Source organism: Pocillopora damicornis, chromosome 2, assembly GCF_964200805.1.
Source record: "Pocillopora damicornis chromosome 2, jaPocDami1.2, whole genome shotgun sequence".
NCBI classification, from domain to species: Eukaryota; Metazoa; Cnidaria; class Anthozoa; order Scleractinia; family Pocilloporidae; genus Pocillopora; species Pocillopora damicornis.
The window spans coordinates 28,278,100-28,303,910 of NC_142671.1; the positions used below are offsets into that span (position 1 = coordinate 28,278,100).

The following is a 25,811-nucleotide window of genomic DNA, read 5'->3' on the forward strand; positions in this document are numbered from 1 at the left end:
AACCTACTGCGAGACATCACTGCGAAAATCACTCTCATCTTCAGACAAAAAATGCATATAATTCTTACGAAAGCCTCCTTATGAAGAAAGTTTTGATATTTTAAGCAATATCTGGCACAAACAATGCCTAACGTGGGTCTAAATTGAAGTTTCCTTTTCTCCAAGTACTTTTTGCTTCATAGTATGACGTCAGTGATACTATGAGGTTTTGGTTCGGAAGGAAAATTAACTAACTCGATTCTGATCGGTCTGAAACCTAGATTAAACGCATTAATCCCTGTCTGTCTCATTAGGATTCCCTCTGTCCCCTTAGTCGTGCTATTGTCTTCTGTTCAAATATCTGGGGGATGGTACAATGGCCGACATTTTTGCTGGAGTAATCAAAATAATTCCAAATGGCGTCCAATATGGGTTTTTGTCAAAAAGCTCGCTCTCGTTTCAATATTTTATAAAATCTTTTCTTGAAAAAAAATTAGCGATGCTAAGTTTTAAATGGAAAAACAAAAACGAAAAACAAAAACAAAAACAAAAACAAAATTGGCCCTTGAAAGTCTATTGTATTCTTACGACGCAGTCTCCCCAAAAGTGGTGCGGTGCATTTCGGTTCGAAAAATCGATTTCTTTAAAACTTTGCCCATGGATCTGTCTGATACCCCATTCACACCAAAGCTTAAACGTGTTTTAGAGCTGTTTGTTCAACACGATCGATCTTCTTTATAGAAGCTGCTTAAACCAAAGTTTGTTTTCTTCAAACGTAACACATTGAAAATACAAGTTAGCGATTACTTGATTCCTATGGATTCAAACCAATGGAAATTTAGCAGGTAATTTAGTGTTAAAAACTGAGTTGAAAACGTAAATTGGCCACCGTAAAGAGTAAAAAAGCTGACGTTTCGAGCGTTGACCCTTCGTCAGAGCGACTGGCGCTCTGACGAAGGGCTAACGTTGAGCTCTCTCAGTTTAAAAACAATGGACTGTTTGAACCACCTTAGTTTTTTAAAATATTGCAAAACAAATTTTTTGCCGAGAGAAATCGCGTCAGCGTTCAAAGGCCCGCTCACAAAACTCAGCCTTTAGGAATTTATTTTGCTCCGCTGATTTAGATCAATCCATTATGAGAATAAAGCACGTAATTTCTGCCTTTTTCAACGGTTTTTTTTTAACACCGAAATTATTTTTCAGTTTGACACCTTTGATACAATTGCAATTTATGGGTGGAAAGGATTTGGAAAAGACTCGCTCGTGAAATTGTTCCTTCAGTCAGTCAGGGAAATTTTACATTTGTTAGAGAAAAGAAAGGGAATTTAAAAAACCTATAACTGTGGCAACTATGGTAAGGGTGTTTGGTTATCAACCTTCCACTATACTGTTTCTAAATTTGAACATAGTTAGTAGAGGGGACTGGTTGGGAAACCCGGCGAACTTCAAAGGCCCAAACAATAGAGTCCCAGCCGAGGTTGAATTGACCCGTCACGTGACTCTGACCGTGCACACAACAAACAAGATGGCGGATGCTACAAACGAACTCTTCGTGTTTGGAGACGATTTTGAAACGATTTTGAACATGTTAGAGGAGGATGAAGCAATCGAGAAACACTTTTCAACTACAGCGATTGATGTAAGTATATTCTATGTGAATTCTTCGGCCTATTTCGGCCGTAGTGACCCTAAGTGTACCATACGCGACTCTTTGACAACAACTTGACCATCGTACCCAACGTTGACAAGTTAACTACGCGAAATTTTGTATCGCCAAGATACTGTCGAGCTAGATGACAAAACTGTACGTAAACGTAAGCTTAAATTAACTTTGAAGGCCATAAATGTCCATGCATTTTGCGGTAATGACCAAGACCACTTTGTGATCGTTTTTACTACAGGTTCAATCGGCAGATTTCGTTTGTAGTGAATGTGGAAAGAAATACAAGACAAGAGGAGGCTACCAGAGACACAGAGCTTCTAAGCATAACCCTAATGAAAACGACAGACAGGAACGGACGACTCTCACTCCAAGCAGTCTTGCTGAAATTGTAAAATATGCCATACAGACTGTAAACAGAGGCAGAGCTTTTGCACCAAGCCTTAGGAATGAGTTGAATTTGTACCAATTCAAACAATTTGATGAGGGAACTGATGAATTTACCGTGCTGAAAATAATTTATGATGGATATTTGAAAAATGGGGACATCGAGAAGTTTTATGGAAAATATTATGGTCAAGTGCCATTGCAGTCCACAAAGTTTTTTTCAGGACTATCCCACAATGCTGCAACATTATTAGCAACTAAGGTGGCAGATAGTATGCTGGTATACTGCAAGTCCACGAAGGCTTGTTGTAGCAGCAATCATCCAACCCAAACTCTGTTATCAGAGAGAGAGAAGGCTGGTCTTCAATATGTGGGAGGTTATGTATTACATAATCTACACAAGCAGCATGCAAAAATATCAACAATTGAAAGCAATCATGCTATGGCAATCTTAAAAGCTGGAAAATTGGAGACAGGGTCTGATTCACAAAGACTGGTGTCAAGTTTGAGTCGTGGAGGTCTTTGGTCCATAACCAAGCCAGCAGAAAAGATTTTTATCAGAACAGAACATTATTTTCGACAAATGACATCTACAGTCAATCTGGCTCGAGTTGACATAGCTGATATTGTGGGCAAATCAGTGAGTGATAGTGAATTGTTGTCAAATTACTATTTATTAGTTTCTGATGCTGAACTTGTTCCAGACAATCACATTGTCAAAGATATCTTGCATGGTATTATACACTTGTATGTCAGGGTGCGTTCATTTTCTTTTGCCAAGGACATTATCCAGCGTCATAAAATTAATACGAAGCAATCAAAAGCTAAGGCACTTCGCAAGGAGATAAGCAGGAGCTGTGAAGAGCAACAACAAGAGAGGCTTCATTAGAACTGTTTTAAAATTTTTACTTTTTGCTGTATAAAAGAATGTAAAAAACACTAACATATGCTGCTAAAAAATGTTCCTTTTCCTGTTTCTGTTGGGCATTTGTTGCAAATATAACTCCTACTTAAAGCACTTGAAGACTGTGCATATATGTACATGTATTGGTTGCTGTAAACTGGAAAGTCAACAGATACTCGCTTTGGTCTGAATAAAGCCCGGAAAGGGAAGGACTTTTTTGTTTGAAGTACCTCATTATGAGAAAATACAATCCCTGAGCAACCACTTTTCTAGCAATATTATTGCCCACTTGAAATATCACTCTATTGGGTGGTTTTTTAAAGTAAAAAAGCATTCAAATTTGGAGTTTTACATTCCCACTCTACCCTTGCTCTAAAATCAGTTGTCTGCAATGCCATTATGTCCAGTTTAATGTACATGTATTGAAACAGTCAAGCAATTTTTAATTTTTTTCTGCATGGAAGCTTGGTGTGTGTAACTTGATCCCATGCATGGCAGGCATCCCTTCTACCCCTAGTGTTCCCACCCTGGCATGACACTGTCCTCTGGATTCTGATGGTGTTGTTGTTATATCCAAATGTGCGGATATCTGGATTGTCACTTTGCCTTCCCAGTTTGCGCTGGTTCCCAAAATATTCCTCCACTGGGTCCTGGCAGAAACGCTCTGTGAGCACGAACTCCATCCCTTCATGAAGCAGGAATTTGGTTGCCTCAATTGCAGAATACACTGTTATCTGGAAGCCCTCGTAGGTCTGCCACGAAAGGAACATACGGGATCTGGCATTCTTGCTGAAGTTTCCTGGCCTTTCCTCTGTGCTCTCCTTCCATTTCCTCAGATACTCCAAGAAATTCAGTAGAAACTTAAACCTGAAACCAAGTGGCAACCAAAAATGTTAGTAACACCAACTACTCTCAGCTGTCAACACTGACACTCGTATCTGTCGAAGTAACATTTAATACTATTGATTGCCATCTGCTGCTCATAAATTTACAATAACAATGACATTATTCACCTAAAGTGGATGTGCCTAGTGGTGGACATTTACCGAGCCACAAATGAGAATGGATAGCAATCTAGGCACACACAAAATCTATGCTATCCACTGTTTTAGTATATACCAACGAAATAATGATAACCTCACTGGAAAAAAATTTCATAGAAATAAGTATACAGCAATAGAATTATGGAAAAAAAAAATTAAACAAATTTTGTGTTGTGCTGAAACTTCTCACAGAGAGAAGCAAAGTAGAGATGACTAAAACAACTACATGTTATTCCATTCAGGTGTTAAAAAAAACAGTAATACCTTTCATCTTGATCAGATCGGTAAGGGGCTACAAATGGCTTGCGCTTCCTCTGATATTCTGTGGTACTCCGAACATTCAGACAACCCAAAAGCCATCAACCATTTCACAGAGTTTTGAAGTTGCTGCTGCCTCTGGTGGTCCAAATTCCTTTAACACTGCAGCCACAGATGCACTAAGGACTTGAGCTGCTAGGTTTACTCGCATAACAGAGTATGCATTTAGGTTGACATGTTCAAATGACAACTTAGGACAACAGGACTGATATCTAAACACAAATCGACACCGTGACAGTCTACACTCGCTCGTACAAGTTCGAGCTACTTACATATTTCAACGTCCTCAGGTTCGAAGTGTTTTTCGCAGGTAAAGATCCTGTCCTTCGCTACTAAGACTTTAAATGGAGCATCGCTTTCTCTTGTCTTTGTAATTTCGTTCAGCCACTCTTGTCTCCATTTCTTGTGAGCCTCGTCCTTTGGTGCAGGCAACTTCCAAATTCCAATGCCTTTCGTCCTTCTGCTGGTCCCACAGCCAAACACAGCGCAGTTGTCGCCGGGCATAATTTCCCCAGGATGCTATATTTCTAGTATCTGATTTCAACGAATTCTTCTTTCGCCCGAATATCAAACAATTTTGTTCTACAAACCGAATAATGCTACTCAATACGCCATCTTGCTGTGTGTGTGTGTGTGCACGGTCGTGAACACGTGATCACTCGAAAATCAGAACAAAGAGTTCCTCCTTTGAAGTTCGCCGGGTTTCCCAACCAGTCCCCTCTACTAACTATGATTTGAACGAGGACTTCGCGAAGGCTTTAACCAAAGAAGATGCGATAGAAACAAGCAAACGGTTGTTACTAAACTGAAGATCAGGAGACCGCGGAACCTCCACAACATATATATATATCTAAAATCATTATTCTTAGCTGCGAGGATCTCTTAAATTCGTTTCTTCCCCGCAACGCAAACGACTAGTTCAGTAGTGTTCTTAGCTGTGAGCATCTCTTAAGAATAAATTAGTTGATGAAAAGCGCTCGTTGATACCGTGGGGAGTAAGAGTGCCGCTTTGGAAGATAAATTTCTCTTCTAGAGTTTCGTGGCCGCAAACTACCATATGCTGTTTAGAATGGTTAATTAAGGAGATTGAAGTGTCTGGCGACTGATTTAGATGCGTCCTTGTCATTTCTTTCTACGTCGCGAGGGTGTTTTCGGGTCGGTCACCTAGTCGTCTTCCTGTTTCACCAATGACTAACTTTTTGCAATAAGTGCAAGTTAGGCAGTAAATGACACTGGCGGAGGTGCATGTAAAGTGATCAGGGATCTTAATGGATCTCTTGGGTGCGATAAGTTCTCTATGTTATGAATGAAAGGACAAGTTTTGCATCGTGAGTGAGCGCATTTGAAAGTTCCAATTAGGCTGGTCATTGGTTTGAAATGAACTTCTGACCAAAAAGTTGCTTATGTTTTTTGTTTGAATGAAATTAGTGGAGGTTGCGAAAACATGGTAACAGTCTCTGAATCGTTTTGGAGTACTCTAAAGTTTTTTAGAATGACAGATTTAACTGCGCGGTTGTGAGGGTGAAATGAGAGAGTGAATCGAATGCCACCAATTTTTTCCTTCTCAGCTGTTTGTAGTGCTAATTGTCGATAAATTTGAGTTGGGCACGGTGGTGGTCCGCTTGAACGACGGAAACAAGATAGTCACGTTTATCGAAAAACTTGCACATTGCCTCTGAGGCAGAAGAACAATCACTTGAGTGGGCTAAATCTATCATTACTCAAAACTAGTCCAGATCTTTTAAAGGTTGAATGCGCGAATGTTCATTTCCATGCAAATTCTTATATTTTACTCATTACGCAACGTGAACATATTTGCATATTCACAGAGGCTCGCTATGTAGGTAGATAACGAAAAACACATTTCTCTTCAAACATGATCTTCTTTATACCCAAAAATGAAATTTCGAACAGTATTAAGGTATTTTAGCTATTAGTTCATTTCATTATTATTTTTTTACAAAAAGACTAATGATTCCACAGGTTCCGTGGTCTGCTGATCCACGGTTTAGTAGCACACTAAGTAAGCAAAATAGCTAAGCAGCGTTAGAACAAGTGCACACGGTTCGATGTTATTGTCTTCCGACTTTGCTGTTTCTGTCGTAGTGCGGTTTACTAAATTTCCTCAAAATGGAACTAAAAATCACCCATAAAAATTCTAAATAGACCTTTATTTCAATGGAAAAGCTCCGGAAAGTATTTAAACTGCTTCTTAGGCTTACAAACTTCGTGAACTTTCTATATAACTAGTCAGATCACAATCGTAATTATAGACCAATTCTGGCCACAAAGTTCGCGTTTTCTCCGTCTGAATTAAAGTATTCTTCACTGGCACTTTTTTCGCGTCAGTTTTCTTTACTGAGTAATAGGCGCTTTGATTGGTTTCTAGCACTTTTTGATGGTTTCCATGATAATCAGCGACTTGATCTTAAAATAACAATAAAATTGCCACTCTCTCTGACAAACTTCAACCTTTTCTACAGTTCTCCCAACATCCCGCGTGGTTTATTACACCGGCAAACCGATATAAAGTGTAGTTTATTAATTAATTGATTGACATTCCAACTTTTCAAAAATTGTCTGACATAAAACTTCTTTTAATTAACAAATAAAGAGGCCTTCACAGGAAGCGACTAAAGCACGAAAGCAGTGTAGGGAGAAACAAGAAACGTAGCCGAGTGTCTCTTCCCACTGGCTCGTAAATACACGCAAGTTTTTTCACATGAAAATTAGAAAACAAACTGCTCAAGGCGTGAGTTTTATGACTAAACGACAGCCGAATTCACAGGAACATGACGATTGCTTCGGATGACTCGCCTGCTGTTACTGATGTGACCTTCCATTCGACGCATCGGAAAGGATATCAGAGCAAGCTCTCAGTTGTTCACTCGAAGGGCGGCCGATTTAATTTCTGAGGCTCTCTGAGGAATTAGCCGCGATGGACCTCTGCATGATGGCAGTCGCTTTCGTCATGATTAGCGCGAAGTTTAACGATTACCGTATTTATTCGATTAAACGCCGCCCTCGAATTAACGCCGTCCCCGAATGAATTACATGCCGCATTTTAGAGCAGAAATATCAATAGACACCGCCCCCTAATAAACGCCGCAACATGATGCGGCGTTTATTCGAATTATAGACTCAAAAAACTCACAGCGATCATTGCTTCGATTGCAGTTGGAAATTTTGAGTGGATCAGACACATTTTTTTTTCAATGTACCAGTTCTGATGTCGAGAAAGCATATCCGACGTTAGATCTTTTTTCACTTAATGCATTGCAATAGTATCAACATGCAAATTGTGAAATTGAGAACAAATTAAAAAATTACTTTTTAGACAAGCACCAAAACATGTTTCTGTTTTTTTCAAATTAAAGGTTGCAATCTTAAAGTTTTTTGAAATTAAGCTTGCAATCTGACTGAGCGTAAAAACCTTCAAAACTCGGACTGTTCATAACGTTTTCTCTCAGGTGATTTTGGTCTCAACTCACTTTAAAATAACGTAAATTACGGCGCTTGGCATGCTTACAAAACCTTTGTTTGGCTCTTCCGTTGCTACTCGCCGGTTCGCTTGTTCTGTAAACTTTAAATGAACGAAAAACAGTTAGAGAGAAGTTTCGGAAAAGGTCGGACATAGCACAATTTGGCAGATAGCGTGAGAGCTTTACTCAGCTCTATGCTGACAGCGTGCATTATATCCAAACTTTATTATAAATTCTGATAGATATTGTATTTTTTCAAAGCGTTTCAGGTAGCCACCTTATCAGAATTTATGCGTAGACCCATGGCAATTAGAGCTTATAATTGATTCACAAGTTAAATTTTTCTCACGAGTTGAGAAGCACAAGATGAGGACTTCCTGTTTCTTGTCCTGTTTTTCAAAATATGGAAGAACATGGGGTAGTTTAGGGGTGTAACACCATCTATGAGCCTTAAAAGTTTTGGTGAATCATTTTTTAGCCAACCTCAGCTCTCAATATCTATTTAGCGGAATGTTACAGGGGTACTTTATTTCAGTTAGTCTGAATAAAAATTCTATTGGGACTTTTGCGCTGAACCGAAATTAAATAGTAGGTGTCAAACTGAAAAATAATTTTCAGTGTAAAAAAACTTTAAAAAAAGACTTATTTGCTTTGTTCTCATAAGAGATTGACAAAAATATGCGAAGAAAAGAAAAAAAACTCCTCATACCAAAGTTTTGTGAAAACACGAGCTCAGCAATTTGTGTCTATTTTCATTACATCAGCGCTGTCAAAAATGGTCTTTGAGCGCCGAAGCGATTTTCTCTCAGAAAATTTCTTTTGCAATGTTTGGTAAAACTATGGGGGTTTCGATTACTTTAAGACTAAGATAGATCCATGAGATAAGTTTGAAAACCGGAATGCACCTGACCGCTTTTACAAAGACTGCCATTGCTTCTTAAGTTATCACGTTTCAATGAACTTGAGATTGAGGTACTCAAATTCAACAAATACTGCGCGAGTTTTGGTAAGAAAAGGCCTGTGGTCATGGAAAAATATCAATTGAAACTATGGAAACAGGTGCAAGATTCATTGACTCACAAGCAAAATCTTTCGCCCAGGAGCTCAACATCGACAACCGCACAGAACAAATCGCAAAACAACAAGCTTTTATTACCCTAAAAGACCACGCCAACGCCATCGTGACAACAGAAAGTGAAACAGCCGGAATGAATTACATTGGACTTACAGAAGGAACAGAAAAAAATTTTCAAACAGCACGGAACTGTCAAAGCATATCTGGACACTCAAAGACAACAACACCAATTTTACAATTAACTGGAGTATTTTAGCGACCACCCCGGCCTAAAGAAACAAAAGCAAGCGTTGCCACTTGTGCCTCACTGAAAAACTTTATTTAGTTAGAGCTAAGAAGCCGTCTTTATTAAACAAAAGAACAGAACTCATTTCTGAATGCCGCCACGTGAATAAGTTTTACTTACAAGCCGCCAACAATAGCTCTGTAGAATCTTTATTTCACACGTAGATCAGATCATCATTATAGTGAATTAATTAGCTACTTATCTAATATGTATATGAGGAGGCATGTTCTTCATTGAATAAAGTTCTGTCTGACGAGCACTTAGGCGCGAAACTCAGAGTGAAAGAGAATCTATGCGTCCTCTTTAATTTTTTAACTTATGCATATATATATGTATGTATATATATACAATAAATGAGAGGTGTAATTGTAAGTGGCAATCACATTTCAGAGGACCGATTTTAGGCTGGTAATTTAGGTTAGTAAGGGCTTCAGTTTATTGAGCCCATAACATTCCTAAGTAAAGAAGATTGGTCTAAAGCGTGCTACGTAAATAGTTTTGGTGAATAAAAATTTCCATATTAGTGTTGGCGAATGATGTGGGAAAGATCCCCACTCCATCTGCTGAAGTCATACAAGCATCTACCGGCTTAACGAGAAAGAATTGATAAAATGAGAAGAGTTATATACGTTATTTAGAGAGGATCAGCCCCATAAAATAACCCAGAGTCTCTGAGATCGCAAAAAGATGAAAGATCTCACTATTCTTACACTGTTAATTAAAGGACTTCAATTTTAAATCTAAATCTTTCTAACCAGCTTAATACTGAAATTGTCTTTCTCGAGTCTGTGCTTCATAACCGGGAAGATGGTGAGAGGTACAACCCGGATGAGTAAAGGATAAATTTTAAAAAATATATTGAAACTGTGCGGTGCTGTCAAGAGCTGAAGCAAACACGAAGGTCAACTAATTTGTACGTGGTTTGGATAGCTTCAAAAATCAAGAACGTCGAGTCAGTTAGTATTGCATCATTGCAGAGTGTAAGACCTTTGTGGAATCAAGGTGACCGATACAGGCCGAACTCAGTGCATGAGCATGTACCAGTGCATGAGATCAAGACGGCTCCCCTCAGAACGACCCAGCTTCGTTGACAGGATTTTAATTATGTGGCCAAATAAGAAACCAAAAGGACAGAGGAGATAACTACTCCAGTCCAAATGGGACAAAATAACTGTCCAAAATTCAGCCTCGGTAAAAGAAACTCCTCAATTGACGAAGACAACGAATCCGTTTTTCATTCTGGCTCGATGGAAAAGGTTGAAGTTAAACAAAAGTTTACGAAAAGTAACCAAAGAAGCAATGTACTTTAATACCTGTTTGTTGTTCGATCGACAAGCTATTATTTCTTATTCAGCCTTGCGATCTTGAATGATCATCAGATAAAACGTTGAGGCTGATACTTCTCAATATGCGCTCTAGCAGTGATTGCCTTAGGTTTGAATTAATGAACTGTGGAGACATCTTAACGTTTTATTGCAAGCACTAACTTGTTTAACTAACTAAGTTTGGAATGAGCTTATGTAGGTCGCCTAAAGAGACATGCTAAATGGTTGTCTAGGTTTATCGAATCATCTGATTGCTTAGTTTGGCATCTAGAAAATATCTGGACGAAAAGAACTGTTAGTACTGTTTTTCGTTGTTTTTCTTGTTACTTTTAAGAACAAATATTACAAAACATCGATCTAAATGTCAGTGTATACATTGGAAAATCTTGACCATGAGCGATATCGATTTTAACCAATCAAATACTTCAATTTGTTTGTATACATTCCTTTTAAGATGACCATATAATAAACAGTTATTTTCACAACATCATAACACGATATTTGATAAAGGAGAGCGACCTAAACGGAAGCTCTATATCACCTGTAAGAAATGTTCTACTTACAGTTCTTTAAGGCCAATCTTTTCAAAAAAAGCTCTTGGAGGCAGTTGTTCCAGTTGGTTATAGGACAAGTCACTATAAAAGAGAAAACAAGATGAACCTTATATCGTGAAATTTTAAGTAAACGTGACTCAGAGACTGAAATCATCATAAGTAAATGAATTTTCTGGGGCTAACGAAGCTTTGAGGCTGAGTTACAGTAAGTTTGCGTTAAAAGTTATTCTGTGTGGCTTGTCAATTCCCTGAGGATGCAATCTGCACTGAATCTCAAACTTAGCCTTTCCTTTCCACGTAGATTATCATCTCCAGCCCTTTGAATCTTGTAATACTGATAGATAACAAAACTAGTAGAAGCTTCATTTGCTCTCTTGGAAGGAATCACTTAGCTCTCCCTTTAATGTAAAATTACTTCGAAGTTAATGATAGGGGAGTGGTGCATCTTCTACACCAATACACGAGCTTATTATTTAAGTTAAATTATAGATGATCATAAACAGAAACAGCTAACAGAGCTAAATAACAACACGATGCACGTGTTTTCATTTCTTTGACTGCCATATCATTACTCCCAAAGCAGCAGAAAACGATCCTTTATCGAACGTAAGGAAAGACTTGTTGCGATAAAGGAATTTATCAAGCTCGCACTCTGTCATTTCAACCCCTGTTGAAAAGCCTTTTGGACTAAAAAAGAAAGCACCATGCACCAACATCCCGTGAACGAAACAAACGGTGCGACAAAAATTGATAGGAACAAACGTTAGAGCCGAAACTCTGCATCTTTGACGTATTTTGTGTGTGACATTGTGAAATCAGGAAAATCTTGCTTCAAAAGATATTTGGATTTTTGTGAACATTTTAAGCCAACCAAATGAAAGAAATATTATGGCGATGGGAGAATTTAACTGATTTAAGGATATACTCGGCCATAATACCTACACCTGTTAGCTTAATTTTGAAAAGAAATTGAATCGGAGACTGAATGCAAAAACCGTGCTGCCCGTGAATCTAAAAACGCAAGAAAATAGTACTCCAAAAATGAGGAAAAGAAAGTTGTCAAGTAATTAAATTTGCTCGGAGAGGATGAATTACAATCATGTTAATAAGGACAACAAGTGCAGTGCGAGAAAACAGCCGGCAGACTATGAACGGTTACAATGGACTATGAACGGTTACAATGGACTATGAACGGTTACAATGGACTGTGAACGGTTACAATGGACTGTGAACGGTTACAATGGACTGTGGACGGTTACAATGGACCATGCACGGTTACAATGGACCATGAACGGTTACAATGGACCATGAACGGTTACAATGGACCATGAACGGTTACAATGGACCATGAACGGTTACAATGGACCATGAAGGGTTACAATGGACCATGAACGGTTACAATGGACCATGAACGGTTACAATGGACCATGAACGGTTACAATGGACCATGAACGGTTACAATGGACCATGAACGGTTACAATGGACCATGAACGGTTACAATGGACCATGAACGGTTACAATGGACCATGAACGGTTACAATGGACCATGAACGGTTACAATGGACCATGAACGGTTACAATGGACCATGAACGGTTACAATGGACCATCAACGGTTACAATGGACCGTGAACGGTTACAATGGACTGTGAACGGTTACAATGGACTGTGAACGGTTACAATGGACTGTGAACGGTTACAATGGACTGTGAACGGTTACAATGGACTGTGAACGGTTACAATGGACTGTGAACGGTTACAATGGACTGTGAACGGTTACAATGGACTGTGAACGGTTACAATGGACTGTGAACGGTGACAATGGACTGTGAACGGTTACAATGGACTGTGAACGGTTACAATGGACTATGAACGGTTACAATGGACTGTGAACGGTTACAATGGACTGTGAACGGTTACAATGGACTGTGAACGGTTACAATGGACTGTGAACGGTTACAGTGGACTGTGAACGGTTACAATGGACTGTGAACGGTTAAAATGGACTGTGAACGGTTACAAGGGACTGTGAACGGTTGCAACGGACTATGAACGGTTACAATGGACTATGAACGGTTACAATGGACTATGAACGGTTACAATGGACTATGAACGGTTACAATGGACTATGAACGGTTACAATGGACTATGAACGGTTACAATGGACTATGAACGGTTACAATGGACTATGAAAGGTTACAATGGACTATGAACGGTTACAATGGACTATGAACGGTTACAATGGACTATAAACGGTTACAATGGACTGTGAGCGGTTCCAATGGACTATGAGCGGTTACAATGGACTATGAACGGTTACAATGGACTATGAGCGGTTACAATGGACTATGAACGGTTACAATGGACTATGAACGGTTACAATGGACTATGAACGGTTACAATGGACCATGAACTGTTACAATGGACCATGAACTGTTACAATGGACTATGAACGGTTACAATGGACTATGAACGGTTACAATGGACTGTGAACGGTTACAATGGACTATGAACGGCTACAATGGACTATGAACGGTTACAATGGACTGTGAACGGTTACAATGGACTGTGAACGGTTACAATGGACTGTGAACGGTTACAATGGACTGTGAACGGTTAGAATGGACTGTGAACGGTTACAATGGACTGTGAACGGTTACAATGGACTATGAACGGTTACAATGGACTATGAACGGTTACAATGGACTGTGAACGGTTACAATGGACTGTGAACGGTTACAATGGACTGTGAACGGTTACAATGGACTGTGAACGGTTACAATGGACCATGAAAGGTTACAATGGACCATGAACTGTTACAATGGACCATGAACTGTTACAATGGACTATGAGCGGTTACAATGGACTATGAGTGGTTACAATGGACTATGAAAGGTTACAATGGACTATGAACGGTTACAATAGACTATGAACGGTTATAATGGACTATGAACGGTTACAATGGACTATGAACGGTTACAATGGACTATGAACGGTTACAATGGACTATGAACGGTTACAATGGACTATGAACGGTTACAATGGACTATGAACGGTTACAATGGACTATGAACGGTTACAATGGACTATGAACGGTTACAATGGACTATCAACCGAAGCGTTATTTGTCGAAGTTCATCGCGCTAGCTGTAGGACTGCGGAAAAAAAATGAGAACGACAGCAAAATAATAATAAGAAAAATCAAGTTGCGATTAAAAAAGCAAAGAAACCAAAAAAAACAAAACAAAAAAAAAAGGGACAGGTCAGTTTCAAAACTTAAAGTGATTCCTTTGTCTTCCATTTCTCCCCGTTTTCGAAGGTTTTCTTTACATCAATCTTCAACAAATATACCGCCTCAAATAATATATCAAACGTTTGCAAAAGCGGAGGGAAGCACAGAAAGTTACACCCTATCTATGACTCTTTGTGGAAATTACTCTCAACTTAACATAAATATAGAACAATCCCTTTATCAAAAGGTTGAAGAAATCATTGTACCACTATTTTGAAAAGCCCAACATTGGATCCATTTTCTTTACTGACGATTGAACTAAACACAAGTCATTTTTTTAAGATACAAGCTCTCTGGCCTCTCTCAGCTTGTAAGGTCAGTCAACACACGTGGTATGGTGCGCTTCACCACCCGTTTATTCCTTTACCATGTAAGTTAGTTGTGTAGAGTAAGAAGCATGTTAAAGTTCTGTTAAATTTGGTTCGAATACTGCCGCTTGAATTACAAATCAAATTCAACGGCAACCTACACACTGCAACTTAGCGAAGGTTCTCCTTTAACATATTGTCAATAAACCAAACCTCTGATAGCTGCACCACATATATATCACGTTGGATGAAATGATATGTGCACAAAATATTTCGTTGTCAGACTGGTCTGTGGGAATTACCCAGTAATCGAATATGATGTAATGAAATATCCTTCTGCCCACACTGGGCTATTTTTAACGCCGTAATCCACTAATCTCAGTTTAGATGCTGCACACTACGTAGAGAAAGAGTCGTTCTGTAATTCGACTTCTGAAGCTCACACCTCAAAGCTTCGCGGTCTCCCGATGGTTCCTTGACCGGCCTGCCCTTCCTAATTATCTTCCTGGAAGTCAGTTTGTTCGTGACACTCATCCTTACTGAAACATTGTATAGATTTCCAGTTTATTGTACGCTCGAAATTTGAAATGCCTTTACACCAGTGTGTCGAGATGACCTGAAGATTAACTGCTGGTAATTAAGATGAAAATCTCATTGGTTACGCCTAAATGAGATTAAAATTAGACGCCTGAAAACCAGTCAGCCGCACAAGGTTAAACTCTTGGGCTTAGTCCGTAGCCCTTACAGTTCGAGTGCCTCACTCTTGGAGCTCTCGCGGCGCATCGACGTTATCTAAGAGCTCCCCGCGACGCACTTGCATCAATCTTTTTTTTTTCAACGAATTTTTTAACTCACGTAACGGACTCTACCAAAAAGGAGGGACTGCTCGTAGTCTATCTGCGTGGCTCTGTATTCCAATGTAACGAAAGCCTCTACATCCTAAAGTTCATTCCATATTCCTGAATGTTGTCACTTGAGGCCAGGACGCTAATGCTCCGAGGCTTTTGTTGACAGTGAGAATACAGTGAGTCGTTCAAAGCTGGATAGTTTCTGCCGCAACTAAGTCAAATTTTAAGAAAGGCATATCATGGAAAAAAGAAAGGCTCAAGACTGCTAACCAGAAGAAAAACAAGCAAAAAGGGCAGGCAACGTCACAGAGAACTAACCGTAAACACACCACGTTGGTCGGTTTTGGTCTAAGATGATGTTAGGAACGAACTGATTCCATAACCAACAGTGTTGGCTTTCAACGGAAAGTTTACACTTGTGTAGTTCATGCCACTTCTTTGGATGGAATTATATTGGATGACTTGGGCAAAGCGAAAATACATTGCCTGGTATCAATGGAAAGTTTCTGAGAAGTTACATGCATGCCCGTGCAACATGTGCCTCAGGTAAGCACGTTGAAACTTTCACACAACATTATAATAAGAAAGCTAAGCCCTTGAAATTTAAATGAGAAAATGACAGGTCATTTCCTTTAATTTACTGTGCAGGTGAATTGGAAGTATCGAAGAGCACAGTGATTGGAATCAAATCGTGCCAACTGTAAATTACAAGGATAGAATGTAGCAGACAAAATACAAGTAATCACATGCTTAGGAGAGTGTGTAGTGTAAATTACAAGGACAGAATGTAGCAGACAAAATCCAAGTAATCACATGCGTAGAATAGTGCGTAGTGTTAAACGAACTCGACAAGAATTTCTGACTACGATGTAAACAGCGACCAATGTTCCATACAAAATCAGTTAAAATGAATCGCGTGCTGTCAGCTTAGTAGTGAATCGTATGATGTCAACCGTATGCCGGTTCGAACTGAAATACAAGACGAAAATAGAAGCTAAACATAACTAACGTATCGAAGTTAAAATAATACAAATGAAGGAACTATCGCTAACATTGCAATAACGACCGTAACATGGAAATGTCAAATATAATCGGCACTTATAATGATCGTAAGGAAGGCTGGAAAACGATTAATAAGCTACGCGGTGTTTAACTCAGACGATACCCCTATATTAAATAACCTTATATTGAAGATATGGACCTAATCAAGCACGAGTCCGAGCATAAAAAAACCAACCGATTTAGTAACGATACAGGCCATTCGATAGGTGATAAAGGGAGACTTAACCGAAACGAATAACAATAGAAAAAGCCCGAGAACTAAGCCTGAAAACAAGGAATCGGTTACTAAATTGGTTTGCACACGCACTGAATTTGACTCGATTGAATAGATGAGTACCAGTGTAGAGAGAAACTCTGAGTAGAAGGTGATGCAGTAGAATCTACACTTGAACTGAACAAAGCGGGTAAAACCTCGTAAATATATCTATTCAAAGAACATGCAAGCTATACCTAGTGGTAATGACTATTTCCTAACAGAAATAGCAGCTGACTGGGCTGGTCAACCATGGCAGATTAAATAAGTAAGGCCTTGTTTGAAAGTGACAATTACTTGATAATATCTACGGTATAGTAAGTTCCTGGGATATGAACTGAATGAACATTATGTTACAAAACTAACACCAACCAATGTCTTATGGGACTGATCATCTAAGCTTGGAATGCCAACAAATCTATCGGAATATTATTTACAAAATCTGTGGCTTGTTCACTTTGAATAATGAGAGTTAGACCATGGAGCAGTGTGAAAAAAGGTTTGAGATTTTTTTATGAATCGTAAATGTACAGGAAAATAGACACTCATATCTTGACTACTGTTTAAAGTTTAATCTCATAAATGATCCCTTATGTTACAAATAAATTGATAAAAGTCACATGAAAATAAAATGTCTATCTAAACATTTCTGGTTGTCAATAAATTAAACGAAATACTTGTGACAATATTCATAGGTGTGAGGGGTATTACAAAGGTTCCTTCCCAAATATGGAGATTTAATGTGCCAAATGGCTCTGATGAGGAAAAATGAGTGATTGTCATTTCATCAGGCACACAAGGATGAATTCTGTTGGGAACCATAAGGCTCATAATGCAGTTTAGAGCATTTAGGATGCCTGTGACTCTTGCCACCATAATGAAAATTTACAAAAACACCAACCAAGAATGTCACCTGAAAAGATTCTCTGCTAGGGTGATAAATCTAAAGCTGGCCAGGAGCTTTTAATAGATAGAGGACCAAGAGTAAGAAAAAGGCAAAGTAGACCAAGAAAATAATTTGAATATATACATATGTACTGGAGGAATTAGAGGAAGGAGTGCACTCAATGAGTAGTCACTGTGGTTCCTCCTCCTTAGGTTTCTTCTAAAAACCTGTTCAGCCTTTGAAGCCAAACTGTTTTAGGTACCTGTACCATGTTGATGATGGCTGCATTGAATAAGGTTTTTCAAATATCCTCTCTTCTGTTAAAATGCATCAAATATGGCTGGTGATCTCCATTCTGATTCACAGATGTTTATTCAATGTCAACACCTTATGACTATTATTGATGTCACCTTCTTTAAGTAAAAGGAGAGGAGCAAAATGTTTTGTACCATGATGCTTTGAGTGTTTTATCAGTTCCTTCTGTTGACTAAAACAAGAAAGCAGGCTTGGGAGTTACCATTCTGGATCAGTGTAGGAAGCTGAGCTAAAAGCTTCTATATGAAATACCTACATCAGTCTTATGGTTAGCTAGCAGTTCATATGCTCTCTCTCAGGTGAGAAGTACAGATCACTGTCTTTGTAAAGCAGATAGAATACACTTTTTCCAATCAATTGGTAACAATTAGGGGGAAAATTTGTGAATTTATGATGTTGTGCATGCATTCTTCCTGTGATGATCTTGCTGCCTGGTAATAAAAGTTTGGTTTCTTCCCCAACAATGACAAGTATTGTTAAGACCATAAAAATGTCTGCCACCTACATGCATCTTTAGAAGCATTCAATTTCAAAGTTTTCTCTGACTCAATGTTGTGGACTTGGTATTGTTTGATGGGAGCTAAATTTAGCCAATGTAAATAAACCAGCTGATTTAATGACTGACTAAGACTTATGTTGCATTTTCATTAATTTGTGTGTGGCTGAGTGGTTAAGTTGCATCTTTCTTCCAAGCCAGCTCTTGAGTCATTTCCCTTTTATTCAATCAGTAAACCAAACAACACTAATTGTTATATTTGCAGTTTTTTGGCTGCATGTTATGGAAAAAAAAATCAAAGTAAAAATCATGCAAACCACTGTTTTTACCTGTAAATCAAAAATAAATCTAATCATACATGATTCAGAGGGCATTTTTCATATTACTACATGTAACAAAATGATATAACAAAAAGGCAGAAAGCTTCTTGTTTCATAAAAACAATTGTATTCCAATAACATTTTTTTTTGACAGTGAATGTTCTTTATTCCTGTCATGAAGGATTTGATGAAATGGAGTAAAATGACTAACAGTTTGTGATTTATCAATAAGCAATCCAAGACTGGGGTAAAAATATTGCTCACAAGTGATATTCAACTTTCACACATGTATACTAACTTTAGTTCATGGCTTCATTGTAACTCAGTTCAAAATAAGAAGGTGTCCAATGCAATAAGTTGTTGGAATAAGAAACACAATGGCTGTCTTTAGTCATTGGAAATGACAGTGGAGGCTTATATTTTGTATCTTAATATCAGTCTAAATGAAAAATAATGGTGTTATAAAGATGTTTTTCACCCTAAGGCAATCCAAATAGAAACCTATTCAAATTTTGCATCAAACTATGAATTACTTTTTTTTTAATTTGGTTCAAATATATAATTATATTGGTTTTTTTTTCTCTTTGTTAAAAGATCAGAAAAAATTTGAGTCTATTAGTTTGAGAATGAGTGCTAAGTTTGAACTTGTTATTATTTTTGTATGCCATACGTATGTGTGTTCATCAGGAAGTTACAATCAAACCAATATATGTTTCTCTTGATCATTTAATAGGGGTTTTTTTCCTTAATGGATAATATGATGATATTAATGTTAATGAGGGTGCATGGTACTTTTGTCCAACAGATGGTTACAAAGTTCAATGAGTGATTTCAGTAAACTAAAATATGCCCAGGGTATCTCAGTTCACTTCCTTTTGAGCTTCAGTCTCAAATCAACAACTTGCATCTACTTTTGTTACTTCAAAAGCTGCTGGTGCATTTATGCATACCTTTACCTTTTCAAAGACAATAAGGATTTGAATTAAGAGACAGAATTATATTCTCCTTATTCATCTGATGTTATTTGATAATCCTTTATAAATCATTGTGGCCTTTTTGTTCTAGGAACTGAGGCATCCTCATGAACATCATTGTGAATTCAACAAGAGTTTGATTTATGTGTGGTTGAAACCTTTATCTTGACACCAGCTCAATTTTATGCTGTTATTTGCTATGGAAAATGAATGATTAATAAAGAGTTTATCAATCTCATTGACCAGGAACAGCCTATGGTAGTCATTGATTCCTTCTATCTTTTGTAACTGTTGACATGCTTTCATTTGTAAGGGCTTCATGATGAAATTGTTTGTGCTGTCCTTAATAGGTATTTAAAAAAATTAGGCTTTCCTCAAAGTGCCAGGGTGTAGCAGTCAATTCATGTCACAAAATTCTTAATGTAATCAACAAAAATCATTAACATGAGCACAGTGTTAGAATGCACAATGCTCTCTTTCCTTTTGTTAACTCATTTACTCCCTGAGTGATTGATATGTGACTTCTCCTTACAATTTCAAACTGTTCACAGAAGCTCACAAGAAATGAAAATGATATACCACCAAAATTACTGAATAGAAAATGTAGTGAGGAGGTTATTTTTAAAACAGTGTACATCATTAGCAGTTTGTGAATGTGTTAACTAGGGGGTTCAGTTGTGATGAGACATCGACAGGAAAGAAAATACAGTATCACAATAATTTACTTTGATAATCACTGCTAAGGTGTGTGTGGGTGCTATTCCATTTAAAATGTACATTCATATACCCAGTCAAGAGGTTTTCTTGCCTCCATACATATGTGTGGCTCTTAACAGCTTCCACAGCTTTTTCTGGGTGATGTATATGGAATCAGTGAACAGATTGAAAAGATTGGTGCTGACACCTCTCTTTATCGTCTGCTAAAGGATTACAACATTGTGACAAGTGGGCTGTCACAATGCCTCTCTTTGAGTCCGTTGGAAATTAAATAATTAAGTATTATCGGCTGAGTTGATAACGTAAATTATCCACCATAAAGAGTTTAAAAGCTGACGTTTCGTGAAAATTTTAACGGACTGTAAATGGATAGCTAACAAGTGCGTAAAATTTGTAGAATTTCAATAAGTATTAAATATGTGATAACCTCTTGTTTTGAGATGAATTGATATAATAAACATATCGAAAAAATTATCTTTCTTGGTATGTGGATCGGTGAGTTTGATAGTAAATCACCTTATGATGGTCGAGTTATAGCGAAGCTGCACGTTTGGTGCCAACGTTTTACTAATTGATTGTATTCTCAGATGTATTGCGTCGCTATTAGTTAACGTAAATAAATGCTTCAGTTCTTGTCTTCAAATAGTGAAACAACTTTCAAATAGGTGTAATAATCTTAGTAGCAAGACTAAGGGCGGATCCGGATGACAAAAAGCAATAGACATAACAGTAGAGTGCACATAAAGCTAACGCGTTAGATCAAATGTCATTTTTTTTCTCGGTGCTTGAGCGGGCGGTGTTCTACAAATCCTGCTATCTGATTGGTACCGAGAGGGGGTAGTATTTTCCCATCCGGCCCCCTCACAGGGGGCGGTATCCGATCCGTTGCGTGTCGAGTCGCTTAGTGCGCCTAGCAACATTTGTTAGCAAATATTTCGGTCACGACAGTTAGCCGATTAATAATTTGTAAATTCTCTTCCCTCTCTTTTCTCTCTCTCTCTCCCTCTTTAGATTCTCGAGTCAGTATTTGCTACTTGTTTTTGCCTACTGGTTTTAAATATTTTTGATAAATGGAAAACGCGATTTTACTAAGCCTCTACGACATTTATTCTCTAGTATTGACGGAAACAACGAGAAAGTAATTTACCCCAGAGATTAACCTATCTTTTTTTGGTCACGTTCGTCGCACAGCGTAGCAAGTACCTTCTTGTAGGTACACGACCCAAAAATTTTTAAAAATCTCGCGATTGAAGCAGACTGCAAAGGTCCTTTTATTTTGGACAATTGCCTGACAACCCCGCGGCAATCTGAAATATTTTTGGTTCTTTCACAAGGCGAGTTTTGAATAAGGTATGAAGTAAACTTGATCTGAACTTCGAGAACTTTTTCGGAAGGTGCGAATCTAAATTTCCCTCGTTAAATTCCTTCCTTAATGCTTTCGGCCATTTTTTTCCTCGGGGAAAACTTTGCGCTTTGTAATAGGAACTTCTTCCAACCTAAATGCTTCTAGAAATCGAAGAGAATAGGTTGTCATTGTCATCGTTTAGCGAAGTTCATAATTTTAAACCAAGCAGAAGAGTAAATGCAAGCGCAAAAACAGCCAACAAATGTAAATGCCGGATGAAAACACAAGGAATGGAAAGTTTTTTACTCTGTTGTGCTTGTGCTTTTGTTTGCGTCACGGTTGTTCACACGCAGTTCAGTGCTTCCGCTTCAAAAAGGTATCGGTGCCACGTTCTATTGGCTAGATGTATTTTTTGTCTCCTATTTAAAAGCGCCCGTATATCTAAGGTTCCTTGGGCTTGCTTTACTAGAAGTACATTGCTTGTGCGTGTGGTTAGTGCGGTTTTTCTTGCACTTGTTTTACTCCTTTGAAAGAGGCGTTAATGACGAACATTAACACTAACTCTTCGCCGCGATTCACCATCCTAAATCGTTCCCGACTTTCTCTGTGCGACCTCGTAGCTCAGTCGGCAGAGTAACGGTAGATCTAATCCGGAGGTAGTGGGTTCGATTCCCACCGAGGTCAAAAGATTTTTTCTTTGCCTCGTGTGGTTCCCTGTTTCCCTTTATTGGGGCTAACGCCCTGTGGGTTGTTCATGGGTTTAAGTAGCACTTTAATTTACACTTCAGAGTTAATTCTCTGTTTCACCATTAACATTAATTTAACTCAACTATCTACCAACCTACAACTAACTCCAGGCCTCTACGTTAAATTCCACTTCTATTTGTGCACCTTCATTTTCTCAATTGGCGTCTAAGGAGGGACAGAGGCAATGTCTCTTGTGGCGTCACTTCCTTTTCCGCGTGCCTTACTTCGCGCGACGCATTTCATGACGCACCTCGTCAGTTAATCGTTGTTTGCAGTTCTTTAATTCTTCTTCGTCCTCTTTGCCAGTTAAGCCCAAGTTCCTGTGATCTTGAATCCTTTCGCATTCTTTCCCAGACGATTTCCCCCTTCGCAGTCATTTTCCACCAGGTCTTTAGTTAAGCTGAGTAAATGACTGTCTTGCTCGTCTGTAAACTTCCTCCAAAATCGTGAGGAATCAGATTGTAGGGCGGAGACGTTGACTGGACCAGATACATCACTTTCGAAGCTTTTGGAGGCGTTGACTGGACCAAATACATCACCCTCGAACCTTGTCGAGGAAAGAAAGCTACTTACCTTCTCGGTGCTTGTCATCTTCTCACTGGAAAGTGGGATGTCCTTTCTTTATTCCGCGCTTATTTGCCGGAGCTTTAAGACGACTCAGGCATACGTGCGTGCATTTCAGTAACGAAGGATTTCCTGACTATTGTTGTGCACATCCTTCCTATTGTCGCTATACCTTCTTGCTGGCAAGTTTTGTAGACAGAAGTAGACACTTGCGACAACGTTAAGGGTATGCCAATACTAGGCACGAATACCTGCTCGACCTTTGGATCCAAGGTAGTAATTTGGCTTCGTACAGTTCTTAGGTACATCTCTATTAGCTTGTACATGTCATCGTAAAGCCAGACTACTGCAGTGCCATACACTCCAGCCGTTTTATGATCATTTTCCAGTATCCTGTATCTTGCTGGGTCTTCAACTGTTCCAGAATAATAGGCAGCCTCCTGAAACTCGCTTATCTTCGTGTCTTCAAGTTTCTTACGATATATGTGAAATCCTTCGGTTTCAGCCGATTTCTAAACAGAATCTAAATCGATACCATTACCACCCTGACGATCGGTAACAGGCGGGCATCCGATGCATTGATGTGTTGAAGAAGACTTAATTGAGATTTATTGTTGACGATCGGTAACAGGCGGGCATCCGATGCATTGATGTGTTGAAGAAGACTTAATTGAGATTTATTGTTGCATGAGAGTACATTTTGCGCAAATTCCATAGAAAAACGCGATAAAATACATATCTGGGTAGTAACGTATTGCAAACGTAACAAATACCCACGATGCGTATATGATGCAGTGGGCAATCCCTACCTTTACGTAACAAATACCTACTCTCCGTATTTGCTATTGTGACAAATACCCACCCGTAGAAAAACGCGATAAAATGCATATCCGGGTAGTAACGTAATTGCAACCGTAAGAAATACTCACAATGCGTATACGATGCGTTGGCAAATACCTACCTTTACGTAACAAAAACCTACTCTCCGTATTTGCGTGCATTTCAGTAACGTAATTGCAACTGTAACAAATACTCAAAATGCGTAGCAAATACCAACCTACGTAGCAAATACCCACATCAATCTAACTCTCTCCCTCCCTCTCTCTCCCCATGTCTCTCTCTTTTAAATCACTTTGGTTTCCTTTAACCCTTTAACTCCCATGAGTGACCAAGACAGAATTTCTCCTTACAATAGCAACACAGTATCAACCAGATAAGTGATGAAAATAAAGAAACATATTAATTTGGGGATAATTAGTTGATCTAATACTAAATTCTCTTAACTAAGATTATAAGAATTGTATGGTTGATTGCAAGGAGAATGACGAATTTGACCTAGGGGTTAAAGGGTTAAAAAAACGGTTCCGGAATAAATTTTTTTGGTAGCAAATTATGAGCGAATGTCTGAGTGGACGAAGTGAAAATCGAAATTTGTGGCACATGGTCGTCCAATTGAAAACCTTCATAATTTCCCCAGAGATATACTATAGTGAACTTAGAAACGTGGTAAAGTTCTTTTTTTTTTTTCTTTACTCAGACTTGCTTCTTTATTCGAGTAAATTTGCGAAAACCGAAACGAGCGTCGGTAGCAGTAAAATGGCGGAAATCAGTGCCCCGAGTTGCTAGGGGCACTTGAAATTTGCGCATGAAAAGAGCAAAAGAAAGCAAGCTCATATCAATTTGATAAATTTGTATCGGAGGGATGGGGAATTGTTCAATTCTAAAACGGGACTATTTCATATCATTTGGAGCTCACGGAAAGCTTTTGAAAATCACCAATATTTCAAAATACAAATGTTGCATTTCGTTACAAATTTTTAATGAACAATTTACCCATGCGGTATAACTCAGAATCGGCTCAGGTTAAGCTCATGATAGGTGGAAATAGTGTTATTTTCGAGGATTTAAAAATTAGTTCAGGGTTTTTTTCATTTCCGCACGGATTGAAATAATTTCAGTCTTGAGTGAGAAACGCTTGAGTGTGTTACACTTACACTGGTATCCGATTGCGGTCCGTCTTTAACGTCTTTGGCACAGAACTGCTGACCTCCAGGTGCAGATGATTGAATTTTTCTCCTTCAAGTCCACAATGAACAATTTTTTTAAAAAATGTGTTCGAGTTTGAAAGAAAAACAGACACCTGCCGCTAGCTTACGGAATATGTTATTATAAACAATTTAGCCATGGGAAATGGATGAGAATTTGAAACGAAAGCTGGGATTGAAAACCAATCTGCCGTCGTTGGCCAATGAAAAACCAGAATAAGGGAAAACGAAAGCCCTATATGAGCTTATAAGGCAGCCGGCGCACGACGCTTTCTAGCTGACGAATTCATACTTGCGCGTATATCGTAATACTTGGATCAGGTATCAACATATTTGAAAAAATGTTTTCAAATTCTCCTGCGGCGGATAAAGAATACTTGATAAATATAAGACGCTTTACATTGTAATCTGTTACAGAGATTCTGACACTGCTATTGAACTACATCTGTCAGTATGTGCCTCGGCCATTTACTTGAACTAATTTCAATTCACCAGAAAATTTATCGATATCATACTTATTATCTTGGCCCGAATTAATTCCGCCCGTAGACGGTCTTCAATTCGAATAGTAACACGCAAATTAACCCGTAAAGGAACGTTGCCTTTCCCGAAAACTCTTACTCACAT

At 38.5% G+C, this 25,811-nt stretch overlaps 1 protein-coding gene, 1 long non-coding RNA gene and 2 pseudogenes across 4 annotated transcripts in view; 3 read left to right on the top strand and 1 right to left on the bottom strand.

The window, feature by feature from the left end:
• The window catches only part of LOC149050645 (uncharacterized), a 404,897-nt pseudogene that overhangs the window by 163,908 nt on the left and 215,178 nt on the right, over positions 1-25,811 (top strand). The gene's annotated exons all lie outside the window — the stretch shown is intronic.
• LOC149050659 (uncharacterized) lies at positions 1,389-3,142 on the top strand. The gene is made up of 2 exons (XM_089198188.1): positions 1,389-1,618; positions 1,881-3,142. Exons 1-2 carry the CDS (start codon positions 1,505-1,507, stop codon positions 2,913-2,915), a joined length of 1,149 nt encoding a protein of 382 aa, XP_089054314.1. The 5' UTR covers positions 1,389-1,504; the 3' UTR covers positions 2,916-3,142.
• Positions 2,912-5,024, bottom strand: LOC149050660 (uncharacterized; annotated as a pseudogene). The gene is made up of 2 exons (XR_016184263.1): positions 4,238-5,024; positions 2,912-3,797 (listed from the first exon to the last, which is right to left on the bottom strand). The product of XR_016184263.1 is annotated as an uncharacterized LOC149050660 (transcript).
• Positions 15,538-17,419, top strand: LOC149050661 (uncharacterized). Its single transcript, XR_016184346.1, has 2 exons — positions 15,538-16,006; positions 16,109-17,419. It is a non-coding gene; the product is annotated as an uncharacterized LOC149050661 (long non-coding RNA).